This window comes from Hydractinia symbiolongicarpus, chromosome 12, assembly GCF_029227915.1.
Source record: "Hydractinia symbiolongicarpus strain clone_291-10 chromosome 12, HSymV2.1, whole genome shotgun sequence".
NCBI lineage: Eukaryota > Metazoa > Cnidaria > Hydrozoa > Anthoathecata > Hydractiniidae > Hydractinia > Hydractinia symbiolongicarpus.
The window spans coordinates 19035828-19058659 of record NC_079886.1 but is presented as its reverse complement, the minus strand read 5'-3'; the positions used below and the strand labels follow the sequence as shown (position 1 = coordinate 19058659).

Genomic DNA, 22832 nt, shown 5'->3' with positions numbered 1-22832 from the left:
GTATATAAAAAAATAGTATTCTGGGTTTAAATATTATGTTAATATAAAAGAAGAACATATAAAGCCAATCTGTATTTAAAGCCTTGCAATCTCTTTATATTAATACTTCATTTACTTAGATAAATAAAAACGGCAGTGGATTTAAATCAACTTTGATTTTGTTTACTTTCTTCTTTTCATAATGGTATCAAAGTTACGATATTTTGTAAAATATCGTTCGCGGCCTGGCTGTTTGTTAACACATATTTCATTGCTCTCGGGCTAGGCACCTGTGTTATGGATACCAAGAAGAAGCAGACTTCTGATGATAAGGGCAAACAAAAATATTTAATTATATTTGATTTTGATAATACACTTATCTCAAAAAATACAGACCAAGAAATAATAAGAGCACAATCATTAGTTGGGAAATGCGTTTCAGCCAAAAACTGGTTCACAAATACAGTGGGGTGGGCTGAATCGATGTCATTTACGTTGAAAGAATTACATGAGAATAACTTCTCCAAACAGGATGTAGATAATATCATCAAAACCATACCTCTTTTGGATGGTATGCTTAACGCAATAAATGTTTTAAAAGGTAAAAAAGAAAATCTTGAACTGGTCATGGTATCACATTCAAACTCTTATTTTATCGATGTTTTGCTAAGGGAATTCAATATGAGTAGCTTGTTTGACACTATATATACCTACGAATCTGAGTGGACAAACGAACAGTTATTTATAAGGCCCTATGATGTGCCACATACGATGTGTGAGTTGTGTCCCATTGATTTTTGTAAAGGTAAGTGTGTTTTGTTTGATTTTTTCTTTTTTATTTCTACTGCTATTAAATCATAAAATCTAAAGCCACGATGAGGCTTTTTTTGTCCGACTGGATGAAATCCGGAAAAATTATCATGCACAATTTAAACAACATTAATTAGCCAAGTAGTTTGAAAAAAAACTTTGACGCTACCCCCTTATTATTTAAGATCGTGTTGGTTTATTGCTTTTAACTTGTTATTATTTTAAGGTGTGTGTGTAGAAACGCATAAGGAAAGAATGGATTGGAGAAAGGGCGAATCTTACAAAAGCATTGTCTACGTTGGAGATGGAACTGCTGATTTCTGTGCTGCGTTAACTTTGTCCAAAGACGACTACGTTTTAGCAAGAAGTGATTATTCCTTGCACAAAAGAATTTTAAAAGACAATGGAAAGAACTTGAAAGCTAATCATGTCGTTTGGAAAAATGGTCATGATGTAGCTGATTTTTTCAATAAACTTTTCATGTAAACACGATCTCTTATCGTGCATACATCTCTGTAGTTCTCTTTAAAACTTTTTGCACCCTGTGTCATTTTAATACCCCTCCATAATTTAAGAAATATGACAACTGTCAGCTAAAACGCTCAAAGTTGACTATTTAACTCTCTTTAGTAAACAGAAATAAAAAGGAGTATCGGGAAATTTATAACGCTGCTGACAGGAAAAATCTGTTAAAAAATACTGAAAATGACTTTCATAGTAGAAGGTAAAGGTTGCAAATATTACAATAACATCACAACATCACGATCACAACATCACGCTATGGGGAAAGTATTTTAAACCTGATTAGCACTATTGAAATGGCACACAGAGAACTGCCACGATTTGGGAGAGAAACAACGGGGAACAAGAGATAAACAACGCGACTATTGTTTCGACAAATGAAAAAGGTTATTAAACGGGGTTCAGAAAGATTGGATAAAAACAGCGACTGGAGACCTGGAGGGCAAAGATATCACGAAACAAATTCCCAACACTATTGAAATTACTTTTAACGTACTGCAAGAGAAGCGAGTACAAGTACTCTAGTGCTATGTTTGGATAATGACATGTATGGTATCAAGAGCAGTTTGTGTCGATGAAAGCCACGACTACTCGACAGATGATTTTCCTTAAATATTGCGGTGATTTTCTAGTGTACAAGGGTGGCCGCGAAAGATTTAGAGCAATTCAGGTTTCCAGCTTGTGTAGCTACAAGGTATAAGTCAGTTTTCAATTCAGCAATCTAGTTTCCAATATATTACAGAGTGGATGTTTTCTCCTGCAGATGGTTTATCGTTTAATAGTGTCACAGAATCTTTGGTGAAGTAAGTAAAACGAGTAATGAAGGCAACGATTACAGAGCAAATTATAACGTTTAGTGACCTACAAACTGTTATGTTCGAAGCGATTCAAATTCTTAATTAAGAGCTAGTTGCTTCACAACCAACCAACCTCGTCCCCAGGGCATCTTGTATCTTTTCTGACCCCGGGACGGCGATACGAACATGGCCCTGGAGGAGGCTGGTCCGATATGAAACCTTATCGGCGCGGATATGTTACATAATTATTGCGCCATACAAAAATTTTTAACAAGAAGGCGAGTCTGTGACGAACAGGAGGAGGAAGTTGTTCGTAGTAAAATGGCGGAGGAGCTGTATCAGGAATTTTCGGAAAGGTTCTTTGGATTTTCGATGTGGCTTTAACTGACCATCGTTCTGACATACATAATACGCATGTTTTAACGATTCGCAGAGTCTCCTCTTTGTTTTGAAAAGTACACATGGTTGGATAGTTCTTCTTTTTCTTTCCAAGCTGAAACTCGTTTTGAGAGTGGAACGTTAAAGTTTCTGTATGAGTATCTACTTTGTGGCGGTTACTTATATGTTCAATTAGTTTCTGTTTGTGGAATAAAACGTTTCTTTTGCATCCTCGGCATGTACATGTACTACGCTTGGACAGAGATGATAATTCGATGTCATGTTTTAGGTGTTTCTTAATTGTGTCTTCTCTACGAAGAACCGCATACCGAACATGAAAGCCACTATCTCCACGTGTATTCTCTCTAAAAGAACATTGTATCAAAGTAAACATGTAAATATTATCCTAAAAATGCATTCGTTTTTCTCTTTAGTTTGTTCTATAGATTTTAAACGTAAGTGTTTCCCTTTATAATCAATTCATCTCACTATATATTACACAAAGACGATTTTTTTGTGTGTGGACACACAAGTGACCAAGTGGCACACAAAAATTTGACTTACAACTTGAATAATTTCTAATGTATTCATACACTTTATCAGTTTTATTCAAGTCGGCTAAAATTTAATAACGTATTCGATAAATTTTAGGCCATACATTTTTTTTCTAATTGCTTAAGTCTGATAACAGGGTACTACTAACCTATATTAAATATAAATGTACTTTATCTTTTTTTTTTCTGCAAATAAAATGGTTAAAATGACTATTGTAATCACTGGTTCGTATGTACTTAAGTAAAAGTGGAAAAACCTTACTATATAAAACGCTTTGTAGCTCATCAAAGATTTTATCCAGTTTTTCCATGCCAGGAAAACCTTATTCTTCTCTCTAGGAATCTAATGAAAGTGCAACAAACTGTGTTCAAGCATTGAATATGGATAATAAACTAATTACTGACTTCGTTTTACTGCTTAACTCACCCTACGGTACAAATTGCTACGAACGTTTATTGTTTTCAGGAGACCTTTTGTTGTTTCTAAACAATAAATTGGACACGTTCGTATCGCCGTCGCGGGGTCAGAAGATGCCCAGGGGACGAGGTTGACAACCAACAAAACTAGGACAGTAACTCTATTCGAGGAGAATGGAAAATGGGACTTGGTTGGTATCGCCATTTCAACGGATACAGGGCGTGTTGGTATCTCTATTTCAATGGATATAAGACGTGTTGGGGTCTCTATTTCAACGGATACAAGACGTGTTGGCACCTTTATTTTAGTGAACTGAAGACACCTGAAGACAACCTCGTCCCAGGACTTGTTATGCTTTTTATATTTGGATGGCCTGAAAGAGGTTGACGTGAAGGATATCATCCCAAAGACGTTACTTCGTTTCCAAACGTGAAAATACATAAAAAAGTTTGAGATGACGAAATGAAAGTTTTAAACTTTGTCCTAATTTTTGCGTTTGCTCGTGAATACTTTGTGCAACGCGAATTTCGTTTAGCAGCTTTTTTCACACAGAAGTTGTACACTGAAATGACTGAAAGACATACATCAAATGACCCACGTCGTAATAAGAAAAAATTTGCAATTCATTGGAGCTTTATATAGAAAAAAGTTTTTATAGTATGTTAAGATGCTGCTGTTACAAATAAACTTATCACAAACAACGAGAAACAAAATAATGAAAAATTAACAAATATTGTGACTGGAGATATAAAAGAAACAAAACTTCCACAGAGGTATAAAACTTGACTGGAAAACATTTGTTAGGAAAAAGTGTTAGGATTTTTGCTTCACATAGCTCAAAGGATTCAAAATTTAATTTACAAAAATGATTTTCAATAATAACGTATTTATAAAATTCATCAAGACAGTTCTTGTCAATTTTGTTGAAGGTAAATTTTATCTTCGGGTGTATCTTTTTACTGCCGTGTGAATGTGCGACCACTAAAAAAAAAGAAAAAAAAGATTTCAAACGATAATAATAAACTGGATACGAGACATTTTATTTTTATAAGAGAGAACTAATGTAAGACTCTTTGTTTGTTTTTTTCGCTTCCCCTTCTCACACCAAGGTGTTCACTCTGTCTGAGAAATTGGAAATTCGAAACAATTTCAAATTTCTTGGCAAAAACTCAGGAATATCGGTAAGTTCTATGTTATGTCATGAAAAATGTCAGGAATTTTAGCTTTAAATAGTCAGTCAGAATTATTTATATTTATAAAGATATTCCCAAGGATTTAACTTCAGATCTGTTTTGATAGAATCAAGCATTGACATTTTTACAGTCTAACCTATCAATAGGCTGTATCAAATTTACGTTTTCAGGGTAGTCGAAGCTTAATTAGAATATCTGTACCGTCCCAAAGTAGCTGGAAAATAGGAGTGATATCAGGAACATAAGAGGGTAATGTTGAATGGACATCCTACTTACTCTTATAAAGAGGGGTACAAAAAGTAGGAGTGGTGTAAAAGGGGACACTAGAAGATTTTGGTAAGTTATTTTTTCTTACTCACCTCATTGTTTTCTTTTCAGTAGTTTTAGGCTCAGGTCGAGCACGATTCAATACCTTGATGAAGTCAGCTGTCTTCGCTCTCATTCTTGAGTGAAGGTAAGCCTAAGACACACAGTTTATTCGAAAATGACAACTGATTTTAGGATGCTTATAGCAGCAGTAAGGACACGGCAGTAGTATATAGCAGATGTCACTTCTCAATTCTGCATGAGGGAAAGAAATACGTATTTAAGATAAATTTGTACACGTACCTTTGAACATTTGATATGATAGTGTAAATAGTTTCGGAATGTATGAATTAAGTTGATGGTATTTTCACGAGCTTTCGGATTAGTGTGTCTTTTCTCCAAAACTATAACACCAATTGTGTGAGCAGAACAAAGAACGTGAAAGGGAAGGAAGTGTTTGCGGAGCAGTTTTCGCGATTTTTGGAAAAGTTTATTCCCGCAAAACGTAAGCTCAATCGTACACCGCGAATGTCTTTTTTCAGCGAAATGGTTTCTGAGAATGTTGCTACTACAAAACAAAATGTTAAAAAAATAGTTGGAAATTTTTGTGGAACCGAAAAAGTTTCTTCCGCAAAACACTTCCCTTTCTTAAAGTGGCACACTATACTCAACACCACGCTTCTTAGTTCAGAATAAACTACTTTAGGAAAGAAAATACCTGAAACACAGGAAAATTCTTTTCCAGTTAACAGGGCTTTTGGAAACACTGGAAAAAACCGTTATAGTTTTGTGCGTGACAGGCGGTTATTTAGGCCAAATTTTGCGAAATAAGTATACGCGCGAAAAAAACTATTTCCCATAATCCTGCTTAATTAAGCGAAATTTCTAGCCTAATAGATAAACTAAAAAAGGGCCAACTTATCATGGCACCGCTTAACATGGCACTATTGTAATATGTGGACATCTGGCCAGAATATGAAACGACATTTAGCACACAATGTGATCATACCGAAGGTGATGTATCCAATATTATCTCCACGTGCAGCGTCTGTTCCCTCCAATTCTCTTGGTGGGTCTTTATGGCTAAACAATACTTGTGGTGCTGTTTGGCTTGCACGACGACCTTCTTTAAATTCCTGGTAAAAAAATCAATAAAGATACTTAAAGACCCACGATGTGTTTTAAACGAAACGCCAGACAAAAATCAAGACCTATATCTGACAATCAAATCAAACGTTTATCCCGAATGTGGCTTTTCCTGCATCATACATACAAGATAAAAACAAAATAAAAACACGTATCCACACAATGACACCTGCATAAATACTTTTCCAATGATAACATCGTCATCATCTTTGAAAACAGTGCTGAATATGACAGTGACACGATCTGCTTTAGCTTCCACGTACATAGTTTCGTCATCACGGTAGTGAATCACAGCCGTTTCCTTACTATCCTGTTGCTTCTCAAGAAGATCGAAATAACTTTCGAAAACTGAAGCGAAACAGTTTCGCTTTAACAAGCCAATTTTCTTAATCAAGGCTTCTAAAAACAAACGGACAAGGAAAAATCAAGATGCGATTGCAAGATTAGAGCTTGTCCCTTTCCTTAAAAAACATTCATAGGCATCTTTTCAACCTCTCATTAAGAAACCAAGTTGTTTTAAACGCGGGAGGTAAGCGGGAGGTAATCTTACTGAGAATAAGGTAAGAAATTTCTGTATCAATACCATAAAATAAATTAGTTTTTAAACATCCTCAAAAATAGTTTCATTTCAAGTAAATCGTTTTTACATGAATATTTTAAGGGCGAAATGAAATTTCATTTTTGTCCTTTAGACCAAAATGAAATAACACCCAAATGATATTTATTTCGCCTGAAGGCATGTAAACATTTATTATGACTATACATGAGTCCGAAATGTCACCCCAAAATAAAACTTCATGTAAAGGCCTTAAAGCATAACATACCTTTATCTGTTGGCAGTTTTTCTAGATCAATTACCAGGGTGATATCATAACCTATAAAAACACTTAGTATAAGCCACAAGGATTGTCTAACTATATCAATTAAAACGTTTATCACTACGAGCTAATTTCTGTAAGAATGGGACAGGTGCCGAGAGTAAAGAAAAAATTCCAAAATGTTAAGGTTCAAAATTTAATAATAGCAGAACTATGACCAATTTATTAATATTCAAAATTAGGTGTCAGATAAAAACTTTTTGCAGCTTTGTCTATAGGTGAATATGTCGAGAAAGTCACACAAGTTTCTTTTTATTTCTGTGAATGTGCGGTGTGCACTATCGAATTTGAAGGCATGAAGCCGTTTGGTGTTTTAATTAACAAAGTGGGTTAAGCAACTTTTCTTACCGTTCTCTGCAGTTGTGAGATAATCACCATATATACGCTTAATTAACTAGCAAAAGAGGAAGAGGATATAAAAACTATACAAACACTAACTCCATAAGCCTATCTATTACATATCATACAATACCTCGTCTGCACCATGTTTCTGTAACTCTTTGTAAAACTTCAATGATATGCTCACCTAAAATTACCAACAGTCTTCAGTATACATAACGCTCTAGCTAGTTTTTCGATTTAAAAAAACATAGCATAGAAAATTTTATAAATGCCATTTAATGATTTAAAATGAAACATGATCTCCTCAAACCGATATGATCCTCGGGGTTAATAAACTTTGTAACAGGACATATATTCCATCCTAAGGCAATTGGTTTTCAATAAAATAATTTGATTTTCAGAGTTTTCAATCGTTGTTGAATTCTTCTCACTATTTCTTGACAAAAATCCATGTTTTCCGAGGTGTTTTATTATTAAATTCTACTGAGAGCTGTTTTATTATTCAGTTCGACTGATATCGGATAAATCAAGTTGTTATGCTTAGTAATTGTTAAGACATTCGGCAGTGTGTGTTAAACTAATATAAACTTATTAACAGTCAATCAAAAAAATGAAAATGTGAAAAAACAGTTTTCTAGTCAAAAACCAAAAAATCATCGATCACCATATAACTTTTCAAGTCCTAAACAAAGTTATTCGTTTCAGGTATTCCTAGAGCAATTTATGAAAACTTTGGTTTTAATGTATTATATGTAAAAAATAGCTCTCCATGATTAGTAGCCACCCTAAGAGTAGTATAATAACAGGCAATCCGAAAGCACAATGTTTTTATTTATAGAAAAAGTGCTTACAATGATTTTTGTCCTATCATTATCTGGATTTCCAACATGAAATATACAACCATCAAAATCTAAACAAAAATGACAAAAACCTTAAAATTCTTATTTTACCTTTTTTATTTTTTAAGAGAACAAATACTTCTCTCGCATTATAGATGTAGAATTTCTTCAAACTTCATACCTGCTACTTTAATGTCAATTGCATCAGCTTTACCCCTGAAAATAAAAAAAGGAATCCTTTATTGTGGTAAAAGAAAAGAACATTAAACGATTTTTTTGTCCAGGTGAATAATTTTGACATGAATTAAATTCGATAATTTCTGACCAAAATCATCTAATTATGGCATTTTTTGTGTCAGAAATGGTAGAGTGACACATATATAAACAATAAAGTAATTTGGCCTGTGTAAAATCAATTTATTTAGGGGGAGGGGGAATGGGGGGTTGGGGGCAAACACTCCACTGAAAAATCCAAAACATTTTCAAGGCATTTCACCATAAGGCATAAGCTGAATCAATATTGACATAAATTCTATAATTTTGAATTCCTGTAGGATTTTAAGAAACAAAATTGGTGCTTTTTTGTCTGATGTTTTTTGTATTGGTAAAATGAATACAATATTTTGGGGAACTCAAATTTAGAGCACCACTGTCATTAATTATTATTCTTACGCTTAACGTCCGTTTTTCATGCTAGCAAGGGTTGGACAGGGTATATTAATAACCCTCTTCCAATCTAAACTAGACTGTGTTAGATCTAAACTCAAATTTCTATGCATCAAGTCTGTCCTTATTACCTCCTGCCAAGTCTTTCCTGGTCTACTTCTAGGCTTTGCCCAAGGAACTAATAAGTCTCTCCACTTTCTTACCCATTCTTTCCAAGTGCCCACCAACTCAATTTTCTTATCTCAATAACATTTTTAATGCTATGTATACCTAGCCTTTTTCTTAGCTTTTAACACATCCACTTAACTATTCTCATATGAATCCTTTCTAAACGGTCAAGCTTCACTGCAAGCAGGCGAGTTTACAATTCTTCTTTTTGAAATTACACATCTCAGTGGTTTGTAGTTTTGTGGCTTTAAGACTAACAATATAATGGCCTCCATATAAAGAATGAAAAATGAGTAAACAAATTTGTTTCATTAGGCCACAAAGCCAGTAATTTTTTTCTTTGTTAAGAAGTAAAGGGTTTACTCTATTTAGGTCTTGAGTGAGATTAGTTTTGTTTTTTTTGAGAGGGGGATATTGTGGACTGTGTTAAAACAATCCAAACTGATGTTCAATAAAATTCACATCATAATTAAGGTGAGTGTCTGGTCTTCCCCAGGGGTTAATCAAATACATGGGGTACTTCAATAGCTTTCTCCTTATTAAGTTGTCTTGCTAATTGCCAAGTAACACAGAAATGAGGCAAACCTTAAACTATGAAAATTGGTTGTGTTATGCATATGGCAATTATCCTAAAGGAATTGCACCATACAACATTGGCCATCCTTGTACACAGTGAGCAGCTACCCTAACCACTACTTAAAACACTACCCTAATTAAGGTAACTTATGTTTTTAATTAATTTTTCCCCCAGAAACAATGGCATCCTCAATTAAAGAATGACATTAAGGCAGCTGTCACATTTAAAAAAGTAAAAATAGGTTCAATTGGTTGTGAGGAAATAGATGACTTGGCAGCATTTGTTAAAGATTAGCATGATTGTGTTTTGATGATTTTGAACAAAATATGGCGTTGTTTAAAACTGATGATACACAAGTCGATTAGTTGCTTTCAAAAAGTTCTATACAAATTGACTTGTGTGTCACATTTAAATTACTGCTTTTTACTTGCTTTCTCAATCCCATATAAATTGTCAATTTTGTATAAAAAATGTAAATGATCACTCTTGTACTTTGTGCAGGAGACCAGGGTGTCGATTCAATATGGGCAATTAAATATTACCATAGCCCTGGGTTAACCCAAGCCATGTGAGAGAAATTGGGGAGATTCACACTGTGTGGACCGTTGGATGTTGCAGGGAGTTGTCCGGCAAAGCGCTGACCCTAATTGAGTTTGCGTAGCTCAAAGAAAGCATTAAATACTCCAGCCCTCCCATCAAAGCCTCCTGGAAATATTAGACAGGGTATATCCCTCGATATTTGTGAAGCTAGCCATGTAAAATATGCACATCTATCTATCTATCTAGCAAAGCGAAGCCCATTTCCTTATTAATAGTAAATTATAAAGTACGGTGGAGGGTTATAGGATTTCCCCACTACACATCAAAATTTTAAATTTTCCTTAACTTTCGGGGACTGGGTTTCCCAGTAGTTTAATCTGGTTATTATCCGGTAAATGGTTGATTAAGCGAGTTAAAACAATGATAGAGGGCTTTTTTAAAGATCTCCTAGATGGCATTTCCAGTCAGGGTACAGTTTTACCCACATGATTCACAGGTCACTTTTACTAATAATCACATGACCTTTTCTCAAATACATAGCGTTGGAACTGATGGAAGTGCGTTTTCAAGACAACAAAGAAAGGGTATATAGGTATTAGGTGTAAGTGAGGCTGGCATACTAAAACTACCAACTTATCTAGCATAAAACTACAATTTAGCTAGCATATATTAAAGAACAATACTAACTCAAAGGTAGAATAAAATTAGCTAGCTACATGCTCGCATAGAAAAAATCATTAAGACAGATTTTTTAGCTAGCTAGCTAGCCAGCTATATATGTAACAATGAGTGAGATAATTTCACTCTGTAGGAATGCCCCATAACAGAAATGTATTGGCTCTGGCAATTTTAGACTTTACTTTAAGCCTATAGCTTTGGCTAGGTATCCAGCTAGCTAGCCTATTTTATTGCTAATCTTTTGAAATTTCTATCCAGTTTGTAATAAGATATTTTATCTTACTGTCTATCTTACTACTAAAACTTATTCTACAAAATAATTATTTCAACTGGAAGTGGCAATAAGGTTCATTTGGAAAAGGTATTACGCCTACAGGGATAAGCAACATGGTTTATATGTATATACTAAGAGCTCAGCCTTGTGACACAATTAATTTTTGATCTTTTACAGGTACTTTTCCCACAAAATAGAACAATGTTGCATGATTGTTTTTGGTTAAACAGGGTTATAAACTAAACTGTGTTTTTATTTAAAAAATTTTACAAACTTGTTCCACAAAATAAAATTGTACAGGGTAACAGTGTCGTTATTAAAACTGTAGTTAGAATACTTATGGATGTGCAACACAGTATACGTGTACTAAACACTAAGCCTAGAATGTTAAATGTTTACTTGTACTGAGCGCTCATCTGGATTAAAATTCATTTTTGAAGTTTAACTGAGAACATTTTGTGAAAAATAAAAAAGGCTGGTTGACTGTTTTTACAATGACAGACACAACATGTAAACTCTTTTTTTTATTTCAGCAAAATTTGCAGGACAGTTTTTTTTTTTTTTTTGAAATACATATCACACCCAAAACACCTTATTGTTGTGTGTGTACTTCACTTGATTCACAATATATTGCATATATAACTGTATGAAAGCGCTTCACCTGAATGCGTGGCACAGTTTACAATTCACATTAATTGCTCCACCAAGTGTTTAACACCAGGTAAAACAGTTACTTGTGTTAGGCATTTTAATGCATTTCATTGGCAGGTCCCGCGTATATATATAGTATATATAATAAATAAAATAAAATTTTGACATCCACAAAAAAAGTTAAATGTGTGCTGTAAATTCAAAAACATATATAATATGCACTTGCAAAGTTTGGTATATATATTCACAGCCCTTAAAATTTGCATTAGCATTCTGGCCTATTGAGGTAAAATGTGACTAACTAAAATACGACTAACCAAAATTATTCAAGATACAGAAATACTGTGGTGCCATTCGATTCGTAATAATAATAATAAGCTCTCTCTCCCACACAACCGGCAATAAGTCAGCCCTACCCTCAGTTTTGTGAGGAGATATGTCCTACAAAGACTCTAACAATAGAGTCTCCTGTACAGTTTTGCTTCATGTTAAATTTTCGAAACATGTCACCAGCAACTTCTGCGATATACAACTTGATGTTGCCCTAAGCTAATGAGTTCATCATCTTGAAATATAAAAAAGCCAGTTCACAGCGAATTATTAACTTAACGAAGTTCACCGTTAGGAAGGTATGTCAATAGGACTTGTACTCCATTTCCATTTGATCTTGGCTTGGGAGATCAATATATTAAGGTCTAGCCCCAATAAAAGGTGAATAAGGAAAGTTTTTGCTAGCTGAAAAATTTCATTACAAAAAAAAAAAATGCCAAAGCAAATCAGTTGCCTTGTATCTCACGTCGGCAGTTTTATTGCCGACGTAAAAATATACTAATGTTAAGGGCTGTATTTATACCCTGTTGGTCTAATGGCTATGGCACTCGTGCAAATGAGAGATTCAGGTTCAAATACTGGCCAGGACTAGAAAAAACAATTATCTTGCATCTATAACAAACAGGTAATAATGAGTATATACAGTACTGGAACCAGGACACCTAACATCTTGGATCACGTATCATGCGCGTCACGCACGATTCACGATGCTGTCGCGATAGTAAAATTTTTTAACATTGTGAAAGTCGCGATCCATCGTGGGGTCGACTTTCACGATGCATTGTGACTTTCGTGATCCATATCATGATGCATCTTTAAATATTATACAAATCATGTATTTAATGACATGAGAGAATAACACAATTAAATATGAATAATTGTTTTTTGTTTGTTTTTAAATCAAAAATATTTTCGTTGTCGTAAGCTTTTTTCTTGTTTTAGACTCTAACTTATTTAGTTGTCCTATGGGCCCGCCCAACCCTAACTTTCACGATAAAAAAATAATAGAAATATCAACAAACAGACATTTTCTTATCCCATCTCATCAAAAAAAAGATTATGAATGTCGTAACACCCTCCTTCGTTATGATTAATATATGTTTAAAATTACGTTGCTTGCTAAAATATTAAATTTCTTAGTCAATATCATTTAGGAAAAATAATTAATATCATTAAATCTTTTTCAATGATATTAGAAAAATAATTAAAACAAGGTAAAATACACATGTCGTAGCACCTCCTCCGTTATGATTATAAATAAAAAATTTTAATGTCGCGAAAGACTTTAAATATTGTCTACTAAACTATAGTCCGTGAAACTCACTTAAATTTTAATTTTCTTATAAGACTGCGCAAAAACATTAAAAGAACACTTAACTTTTTTATTAAAATAAATTTTGTGTTTTATGGGAAAATAATAACTTTCTGTTGTCGTTAAACCCTCCTCCGTTGTTATTTTATTATTATTTTTTTTTTGTTGTTCCGACAATACATTCTTATTTTTCCATGAACTTTCATTAAATAGGACATTCGCTAATTTAACATTCGCTAATGCAAGCAAAACATACATAGAAAAATATGCTTGTCGTAACACCCTCCTCCGTTGTTATTTTTTATTTTGTTGTTGTTCCAACCACTTACACATTCTGGATAATTTATTTTTATTTCGCTGACCGACAGAAGGTAAACTACTATCTACTTCGCGCATAGGTTGGAGTCACCTTACTTCAAAAATCTAATTTCTAATAAAAATACAAGATGCAAAAGAATTTTTAAATTTAAAAAAAAACAAAACAAAGACACAAGATTAGGTATACACATCTATTGTTTAATATTTTTAATTTTATTCACGATACATCATGACAATCACGATTAATAGTGACGATCGCTATAATCGTTATTTTTTATACATCGCGACTATCACAAAGCTCTTCGTTTTCATCGTGATGGTCACGATAGGATTGCGGATCGTTCATGTCCCTCATGATACACGCTCACGATGTTAGGCGTCCTGATTCCAGTACTGTATGTATATAGCTATTTTGAGGATAATAGGTATTCTTTGCATTGTGGGGGGGGGGGGGAGTGTTAAATACATTTATCACTTTCATTTATAGAGCACAAAAATGCCATGTCAAGAAAAGACAGATATATGCACTTGTTTGTCTCACTAAAATTAATTTTTTACAAAGCTAAGGGATCCTGCAACTGCTCTGCAACCCTTTCTATTTCTATTGATTTTGTTTTCTTTAAGAAATTCTTGAAATGATAACTGCATTTTTCATTCACAAAATATATAATAATAAAAAAAAGTTGTTTCTTATATAGTTGTTCTCGATGTCGTTCAGATCAATTGTACCCAAGTTTTGCTTGTTTGTTTGCTGAAATCTCTTTGTCATAATTTTACTCCAACCAGGCATACATCATGCACAATAAGAAAAACCTAATATTTTATGACGAAAAACCCTAAACAAGATAATTCTGATAGAGAAAATTGCCTCTTTCGTTTATTAAAATATCAATAGTTTTACAATATCAAATTAAAATATGAGCAGTGTTCGTACTCTATCTAAATTACTTACCCAGCAAATCGAGATCTTAAAGCTTCTTCTACAACATTGTTGTTGATTTCAAGCAGGATCATAGTGGCAAAAAAAAGAATGTAGGCGATCAACAACACAGGTAGTTAAGTTTCGACTGTATTTTGTGATGGGAGTGAAATGTTCAAATTTATGCGCTCGATTACTATTAAGTTAGACCTTTACTTTTAATTGTACAGACATGGACAATCAAGACAATGCTGAACTAAAAGTCATAGTCACAATTAATTTAAATTTAAAGTTCCTTAATCAATAAGGCAATTACTTTATTTACATTTTGATCTTAGTTACTCGTGAAAACGCATGGTATTTTGTGTTGTGTTATTGCCTGCTCTTTTCAAGGCTGTTATCGCATTGTCAGTTTAGTTACCTAGGTATGATTGTATTTATGCAAGACTTTTAAGGTTGAAGTTAATGAAATTAAAAGTTTTACTTTTCATCTAAATGACTTATTTGCTACATTTACTTGATGGTTTGATCTTGCTTGCATGTATAATATACCTAGCTAAAAACATAGCGTAGGCGTGTGTGATTGCTTGTGCACTCTTCCCAAAGTTTGTACTAATTCTTTCGCGTTTTATTCAATACATTCACAGTTCATTATATATTCGGGCGTTTGCGGCTTATCAGCACCCTCTTAAAGTGGCTAGCATTTTGCTTCTTCCGCAACTTTTATTGAGAAACAGTTGAAGCTTTAAATGCTCTAAAAAGGCTGCAAGAATTTTTATTTAAGTTTAAGTTTATAATAGTCAATCTAATCAATTTTATTATTAATAAGCAAGCATTATAAGTTCATAATAATGCTTTTATGCAACTCAAGATTGTCAAATATTAACAATCTTCCTTTGGCTTGTCGAGACATCAAGTCCAAATTTAAGATATGATAACCCCTAATCAGGTGAGATTGGGGTGGAACAACGACTGCATCCCATCAGATACATGAAAGTCATTAACGATTTCGATAAGACTTTGCAGACGAATCAGGATATATATTTAACTCATGATACAAAAGTTGGTACACGTTCTAAAACTGATGGAACATCCAAATTAGTGTAAACGTCGATCTACAAGAAGGCGACGTGGTTTTTTCATCAAGAAAGAATCTGTTTTAAATATGTACAGTACAGTCCAGATGTAAGCGTACGCGTACGCTCAACTTGCAAAAATAATTGCTTTCATTAAAAAAACAATAGGATAGCGAGTTCCTTTCAAATTGCGCGAAAATAATTGCTTCGTGTTAAAAACAAAAGCATAGCAAGAAACATTGTTTAAAAAAAATACTCTGCGCGAGAATAAATTAAACGCGAAGGCCATTGAATTTTTATTTTTTTTAAACAACGAAACTAATTATAGTAACGCGATTTTAATCTCGATTTATTTAAAAAACACAAACTCTTTTAAAATACAACAAATCCAGTGATCTAAATATTTTAAAAAAAACTAATGCTACTTTTAAAACTTTTAGTAATATTTCTTTATCGTCGAAACATATTTTTTAACATGCGAAACTTTTAAAAGTTCTTTTTATAAAAAGCAACGTTTAGCAACGCAAACGGAAAAATCCTACGTTCGGGACTTTTCCCTTCGCAATAACATTTCGAAAACAAATTAAATTTTAATACCGAAGAAAAAAAAAATCTAAAAATATAACTTTTGACGTTTTATAGTATCACGCTACATTTTATTGTTAAAAACATTGTCTTTTTTTTTTTTCTAGCGCGCAACAGCTCTATCTCTTAAAAGATTTAAACAATGCATCTCGCTGTCTATTTAGTTTTCGCGCAAATCTTTTATTTTATAAAACTATCAAACAATGGCTCGCCGTGTCACATTGATAGAGTTGATAACATTTTAAATACTTAAAACACTATCTAACGAAGCTTTCCTATCGCTATTGTTCGTTCTTTAACTTTCTAAAAAATCATTTCTAACGCCCGTCTTCGTTATTAAACTTTTAAAATGTGATATAACGAAGCTTTTCTATAGCCGTTTTTTGTTTTTAAACTTTTAAAATGCGATCTAAAAAAACATTTCTATCGCCGCTTTTCGTTTTTAAACTTTTAAAATGCGATCTAAAAAAAAAAATTACTATTGCCGTTTTCCGTTTTTAAACTTTTAAAATGCGATCTAAGAAAACATTTCTATCGCCGTTTTTCGTTCTTAAACTTTTAAAATGAGATCTAAAAAAAAAAAATTTCTATCGCCGTTTTTCGTTTTTAAACTTTTAAAATGTGATATAACGAATCTTTTCTATCGCCGTTTTTTCTTTTTAAACTTTTAAAATGCGATCTAAAAAACATTTCTACCGCCGTTTTTCGTTTTTAAACTTTTAAAATGCGATCTAAAAAAACATTTCTATCGCCGCTTTTCGTTTATAAACTTTAAAAATGCGATCTAAAAAAACATTTCTATCGCCCTTTTTCGTTTTTAAACTTTTAAAATGCGATCTAAAATAGCTTTTCTATCAAAATTAAAGTTTTAATATTTGTTAAACTATAATAATTTCTATCGCTTAAAAGCTTTATTTAACCCGCGCAACCAACAATGCCTTCTCTCGCTAGTTTATTTAGTTTCCATGCAAAACTTTTGTTTAATAAACATATTAAACAATGGCTCTTCGTGTCACATTGATAGAGTTGATAACATTTGCAATTATGCTATTGGGAATAGTTATGTTAACACTATTTAACAATAGTTACGCGCAGTTATAATAAGCTATTTTTTCTTCAATAATCTTTTGTTTATTACGCGCAAGTTAATGACTTACAAGACTCGCAAGATAATTAATAAGAACAAAAGACAAACAACTACCGCCTCCGAGAAAAAGGTGTGAAACTTGAGCGTACGCGTACGCTTATTTCTGGACTGTACTGTATTATTAGTTTGATCATACCTAAAATTTTACTCAGTCAAGTAAGCATATGTTTATCTATTTATATATGTCTTTTCAGTTTTGCAAAAATTAGTCTTGTATTTTTTCATTGTGGTTTGAACCCTCAGGAATTTTGTACGAACATCCTCAGGTGAAAGTTGTTGTATACATGATCCGCCATCTTTAGCGTTCGTGCTGCTCCTGACTCTATAACTAGCTAGCTAGCTATTAAAGTATAAAACTTAAGTTAATATCATTCTTCCAACAAAAGTAATGAAAGCAAATTCATCTTTTTATACCTTGTACTTGTTCGGTTAAGTTTACGTTTGCCATACCCCCTGTTTGTTCATGTTAGCATAAAATGGTTCAATTTGCCCACTTTTTAAAAAAAGTTATTATTTATGTGCCTTGCGCTTAGCATTCCTGCATTTCAACATTTCTGAACACTGACAATTAAAAACAAGGCTAATTCCTAACCAACTGCGTGTGACAAATGGCCTTGACTGATGTGATTCGGAATGTACAATATTGTCACTGCAGATAAAAAACGGTAAATAAAATCTGGCAAACTTGTACCACCCTCATGAGTAAAGCTATAGAGCAACAGTACATCATTATTTGCCTTACTTGTTTATTTCTAGTGCAGGTTGTGGATTCAACCCAAGTTAGTCATGCCAGTGTCTAAAAAATAAATTGATTTTTCTTAGGGTTAAAAAAAGGTAGTATCTTCGGTGGTTGCTTAGTTGGGTGGTTTTGGTGCTTGCATGGCTTTCGTGGCTTGAATAGGAGCTTTAAATGCACTGGGGTCCCTTGTTGATAACAAACCAATAGGAACTAAAGTGGCCATCCTTGGTGAAACTTATAATAATACTAGTCGTTAGCCTGTGAAAAAATCCACGGGTTCGCCCGTCCACTTAATTTACCCGCCGTAACAAAGGGGATAAAAATATATCGCATTTGATATTCGTGTTTCCGCAACATGATTTTTTTTAACACAGGGGGAGGGGGGAGGGGTCTGCACAAATACAGACAGACGGAATACGGCTATTATTATAGAGATAATAATTAAATATTTTAATTCGGGCATATGACTTCACAATAAAAATAAGTACGAGAAGTTTGATTGATGGTGACATATTTTTTATTTAATTTAACGGATATTTCGTCTTGTTACTACAAGACATTATCAACGTAAATTGTTATAATTATCTTACAAGTTTTTTTTAAATATAATTTTCAACAACTACATAATACACAGAGGACGTATAAAACAATACTTAACAAAACATATAACACATAGCGGCAAACCCAAGAGTATTTAAATTATATACCGTTGGTAAGGGTAACGTCCACCGCGCGGAGCACAAATGCACTCCCCTTGTTGATAATAAATAATATTTATCCTAAAACAATTTTAATGGAACAGACAATTCCTGTACATTAAGCGTGGGACTCTTATCGTGAATATACATGGCTTCAGCTATTTTCCTCTTTTTAAAGTGGTGAACATTTATCTATTAAAATACTGAAGTTCTTTTGTTCCAGAAAAAAGGTATATAAATGTCATTGCTAGAGAGTAAAACAATCAGCCAAAAGTAGAATGAATTTAACTTTGTCACTGAATTAAAGAGCTGCTCATAAGCACAGAAAGTCTCATATCAAGTAGGTGCGAACCATAACAATAACATATGATGAAGCCTTCTGTTCTTTCATGTAACATGTAAGCTATTGTTTAAAAGTGCTTACGATCACGAAAGCTATTGAAATTTATATATTTTTAATTGAACGGACACTTTTCAAACTTTTTTACTACAAATAAAGATAGTAGTTTCAATGGTTTCTAGGGGATGTTTTCTCATTGTTTCAGAAAGAAATATGGTGATCTTTAAGCTTTGTAAGGTTGTTTACTTGTCATTTAACAAACTTAGGCCAATTCTTAAGCTCCTTGGGGACATTTTCTTGTTACTTTATAAGAAAATATACTGATTTTTAAGCTACACTGGGATGTTTCTTATCATTTTATAACAACTATTTTACAGCTATTTTTAAACCAACACAAGATATTTTCTTGTTATTTCAGAAAGAAATACAGCAATTTGTAAGCTTCTAGAAGATATTTTCTTGTTATTTTAGAACGAATACACAACACAGTATAACACCACTATTCTAAACACTTTGATTTCACCAGCAAGATTGGTTTAACACAAGTAAACCCCACCACCAATTGATTCTTATTAGTAATCGCCTAGAATGGAAGATTAACAATCTCCCTCTATTTTCTTTTCTGCACGTTGTTCAGTTTATGCAGCTATGGGAGGAATTTATAGCGACTCATACTCGCTTAGTATAGTGGTCCTGGGGAGAAATTGGCTTTTCACCAATGCCCTCTACTATACAAATCTTGATCAATTCCCGAAGACTATTCTTTTTCGGTCCTTAGTTGTGTGATGCCAAGTGCTAAGTGGTGTTTCAGCAATGAATTCTGAAAAATAAAACTCAAAAAAAACTTTAAAATAAAACATTTTGAAAACACAACATTTGATTGGTCACTAATACTCATCATGACCATTTTGTAGCACATTCAGTAGAAGTGTACTATTTGCCCCTTGCTTTGTTAACACATCTGCTAACTGATGTTTGGTGGGAGTCCACTATAATATGACTTCCCTTTGATTGATGTTCTGTCTGAGAAAAGCCATATCAACTCCTAATCGCTTATCTTCTAAAGCTTTTGTTGAATGTGCAGCTTCATACAAAGATTTGTTATCTGTGTAGCACAAGATACCTTCTAGATCTGTCTTCAAAATTTCCATTATTACATTTTTCACCCAGATACATACATCAATACCGCTGCTGCAAGTGTGCTATACGCACAACTCTCTTAATCTTTTTTTACTGCCATGTGATAGGTGTCATGGTGTTCTCAACACCTTTAAGAAAGAAAATTCCACTTTGAGAGCTTCCGTCGTGTAGATTTCCAAATGAGGCGTCAGTGTACAAGATTAATTGTAATGGAGGTTTCAACTTCCAAAATTTTAGGCTAATATCAGGATTCAATTTCAACTTCTTTACCAATTTATTAGCTCTCATAACATCATCAACATTTGCACTGTTTAACTTTGTGCTAAACTGACAAACATCAAAAGAAATATCTGGCCTTGATTGAGATGATACCCAATTTAATTGACCACAAATACATCGAAACTTAGATTGCTCTCTATGTGAGAGTTCTTGATGCTTGTTTTTAGTGCTTTGAATCTCAACCTGTTCCATGCTTGCCACATATTTGCTTTTGTCATACTCAATAGAACTATTGAATTGTTGTATGTTGACTCCAACATATTTAAAATTACTACAATTCTCTGACCCAACCCGAAATATTTTTCTAATGGATGCATTGATTTTTACTTGAAGAAAATCATCAACATGTATTACGATCAATCCTTGACAACAGTAATCTTGAACCCATTAAAATAAAGCCTCATCAAATAAAGAAATTTTCATTCACAAACCAATTAACTGTTCCTTTAATCGTAAATACCAAGCTCTTGAAGAATCAGCAAGGCCATATACTACTTTATTTAACTTCCAAAGAACCCCTATTACGTTTGCTTCCTTTGGGGGCTTTACAGTTACTTCTCTAACAATCGAGTTATCTTGAAGAAATGCTGTTTTGACATCTAAGGTGTGGCATTCCCATTCCTTTGTGATCTCATCGAAAGTTTTTGCTGCTACTTCAACTTCCGCCTCAAGCATTTCAATTCTTTTAATTCTATCTTCATCGTGTTGTATACGCATTGTTGTCTCACGTGCATCACAGGCAACTTCTACACTTGACACCAATTCTGTTCCATTAGAAATCAATTTTGATAATCTCTGGTATGATTGTTCTATTTGCTGTCTACTTTTAGAAAGGGTTCTTTTTCTGGCTCTAAAGATGATACTTCATTCTTTTCACCACCATGTAACTCTCGTTTAAGCGATTCCATTCGGCTTGCAATTCTCAGTCTAGGAGTTGCAATTCGCTCTTCAAGAATTGTAGAATCAATAGATGGTCCAGTTTCTTCATTCATTGATTTTGGTGGTTCAGAATTCATCTTTAAAAGTTTTTTCTTTTTTACACCTGTTTTTACACTTGTAGGTTGTTTACTTGTCATTTAACAAACTAAATACGCCGATTCTTAAGCTCTTTGGGGACATTTCCTTGTTACTTTATAAGAAAATATACCGATTTTTTAAGCTACATTGGGATGTTTCTTATCATTTTATAACAACTACAGTAATTTTTAAACCAAGATATTTTCTTGTTATTTCAGAAAGAAATACAGAGATTTATAAGCTTCTAGAGGACATTTTCTTGTTATTTTAGAACGAATACAGGGAGTTTTAAGCTTTGTACGATATGTGTTTTCCGTATAACTATTCACATGTGTGGCAGTCAAAACTGACATTAACATAAATATAAAAATATGCATAAACAACTTTGAATTGAGAGATACTTTTAAAACTGCTCTTTAAAGAATCGCTGTTGTCTTCAATTGAAGCACAAGCTTAAGGTTCAAGAATTTATTTCAGAAAAAAGAATGTACCAAAGAGAAAATGAACCAGGAGTTGAAGAACATGCTAGTCTTAAAGAAGAAACCATCAAACTGAAGAAAATGTTCAAATATAAAAATTCTCCACTACATTCAGAGCTACTTGCCATTTCCCTTTTCTTAAATAATCCTCTCTATCATACCTGGTCAGTCACCACCTCCCTCCAGCATAAAAAAAATAATTTTTTTTGCTAATCAGCCCTTGAAATTAGCCCAAAAACCCGTCAACAATAAATTGCTGATGATGTGGTTTTTGGTTAACTAATATGTGTAATTTGATCATATTTAATCCAATTTAGAATTTGGGAATTTTGGCAGATTTTGAGTAATGTTATTAATGTTAAAGTGTAAACAACTTGACAACATTTCCTACAGAAAATTTGTGTAAAGTTATGTAATAAAATTTTGTGTTTTGTGGAGAATACTAATTGCCAATGAGATTTGAATCAATTTTGTCAATAAATCACTCAATAGTGTGAACTGTTTGCCTTTGTCATATTGCTAATCAAATATTACTGTACTTGATGTTATTGTATCATAGCAACATTTTTGTGAAGAAAGTAATGATTAAAAAAGACAAAATGATAAAATATAAATTATTTTTTATTCTCACGAGAGTAAATTTTAGACTTATTAAATAAATTAACTTTAATTAGAAGTTGCAAACTCTACATTATATATAAATTTTTTATTGCAAGTTCTTTCCAACAATTGGTGAT

General features: G+C 33.1%; 2 protein-coding genes across 2 annotated transcripts; one reads left to right on the top strand and one right to left on the bottom strand.

The window, feature by feature from the left end:
* The first annotated feature begins 68 nt into the window (after positions 1-68).
* On the top strand, positions 69-1299 carry LOC130622686 (pyridoxal phosphate phosphatase PHOSPHO2-like). Its single transcript, XM_057438176.1, has 2 exons — positions 69-784; positions 1016-1299. The coding sequence occupies exons 1-2, from the start codon at positions 277-279 to the stop codon at positions 1273-1275; spliced, it is 768 nt and encodes a 255-aa protein (XP_057294159.1). The 5' UTR covers positions 69-276; the 3' UTR covers positions 1276-1299.
* Positions 1300-4084: 2785 nt separating this feature from the next.
* On the bottom strand, positions 4085-14788 carry LOC130622685 (actin-related protein 2/3 complex subunit 2-like). Its single transcript, XM_057438175.1, has 11 exons — positions 14629-14788; positions 8344-8378; positions 8175-8233; positions 7454-7507; positions 7330-7375; positions 6928-6978; positions 6273-6502; positions 5967-6093; positions 5261-5361; positions 5011-5111; positions 4085-4439 (listed from the first exon to the last, which is right to left on the bottom strand). Exons 1-11 carry the CDS (start codon positions 14688-14690, stop codon positions 4415-4417), a joined length of 891 nt encoding a protein of 296 aa, XP_057294158.1. The 5' UTR covers positions 14691-14788; the 3' UTR covers positions 4085-4414.
* Between the last annotated feature and the right edge of the window lie 8044 nt (positions 14789-22832).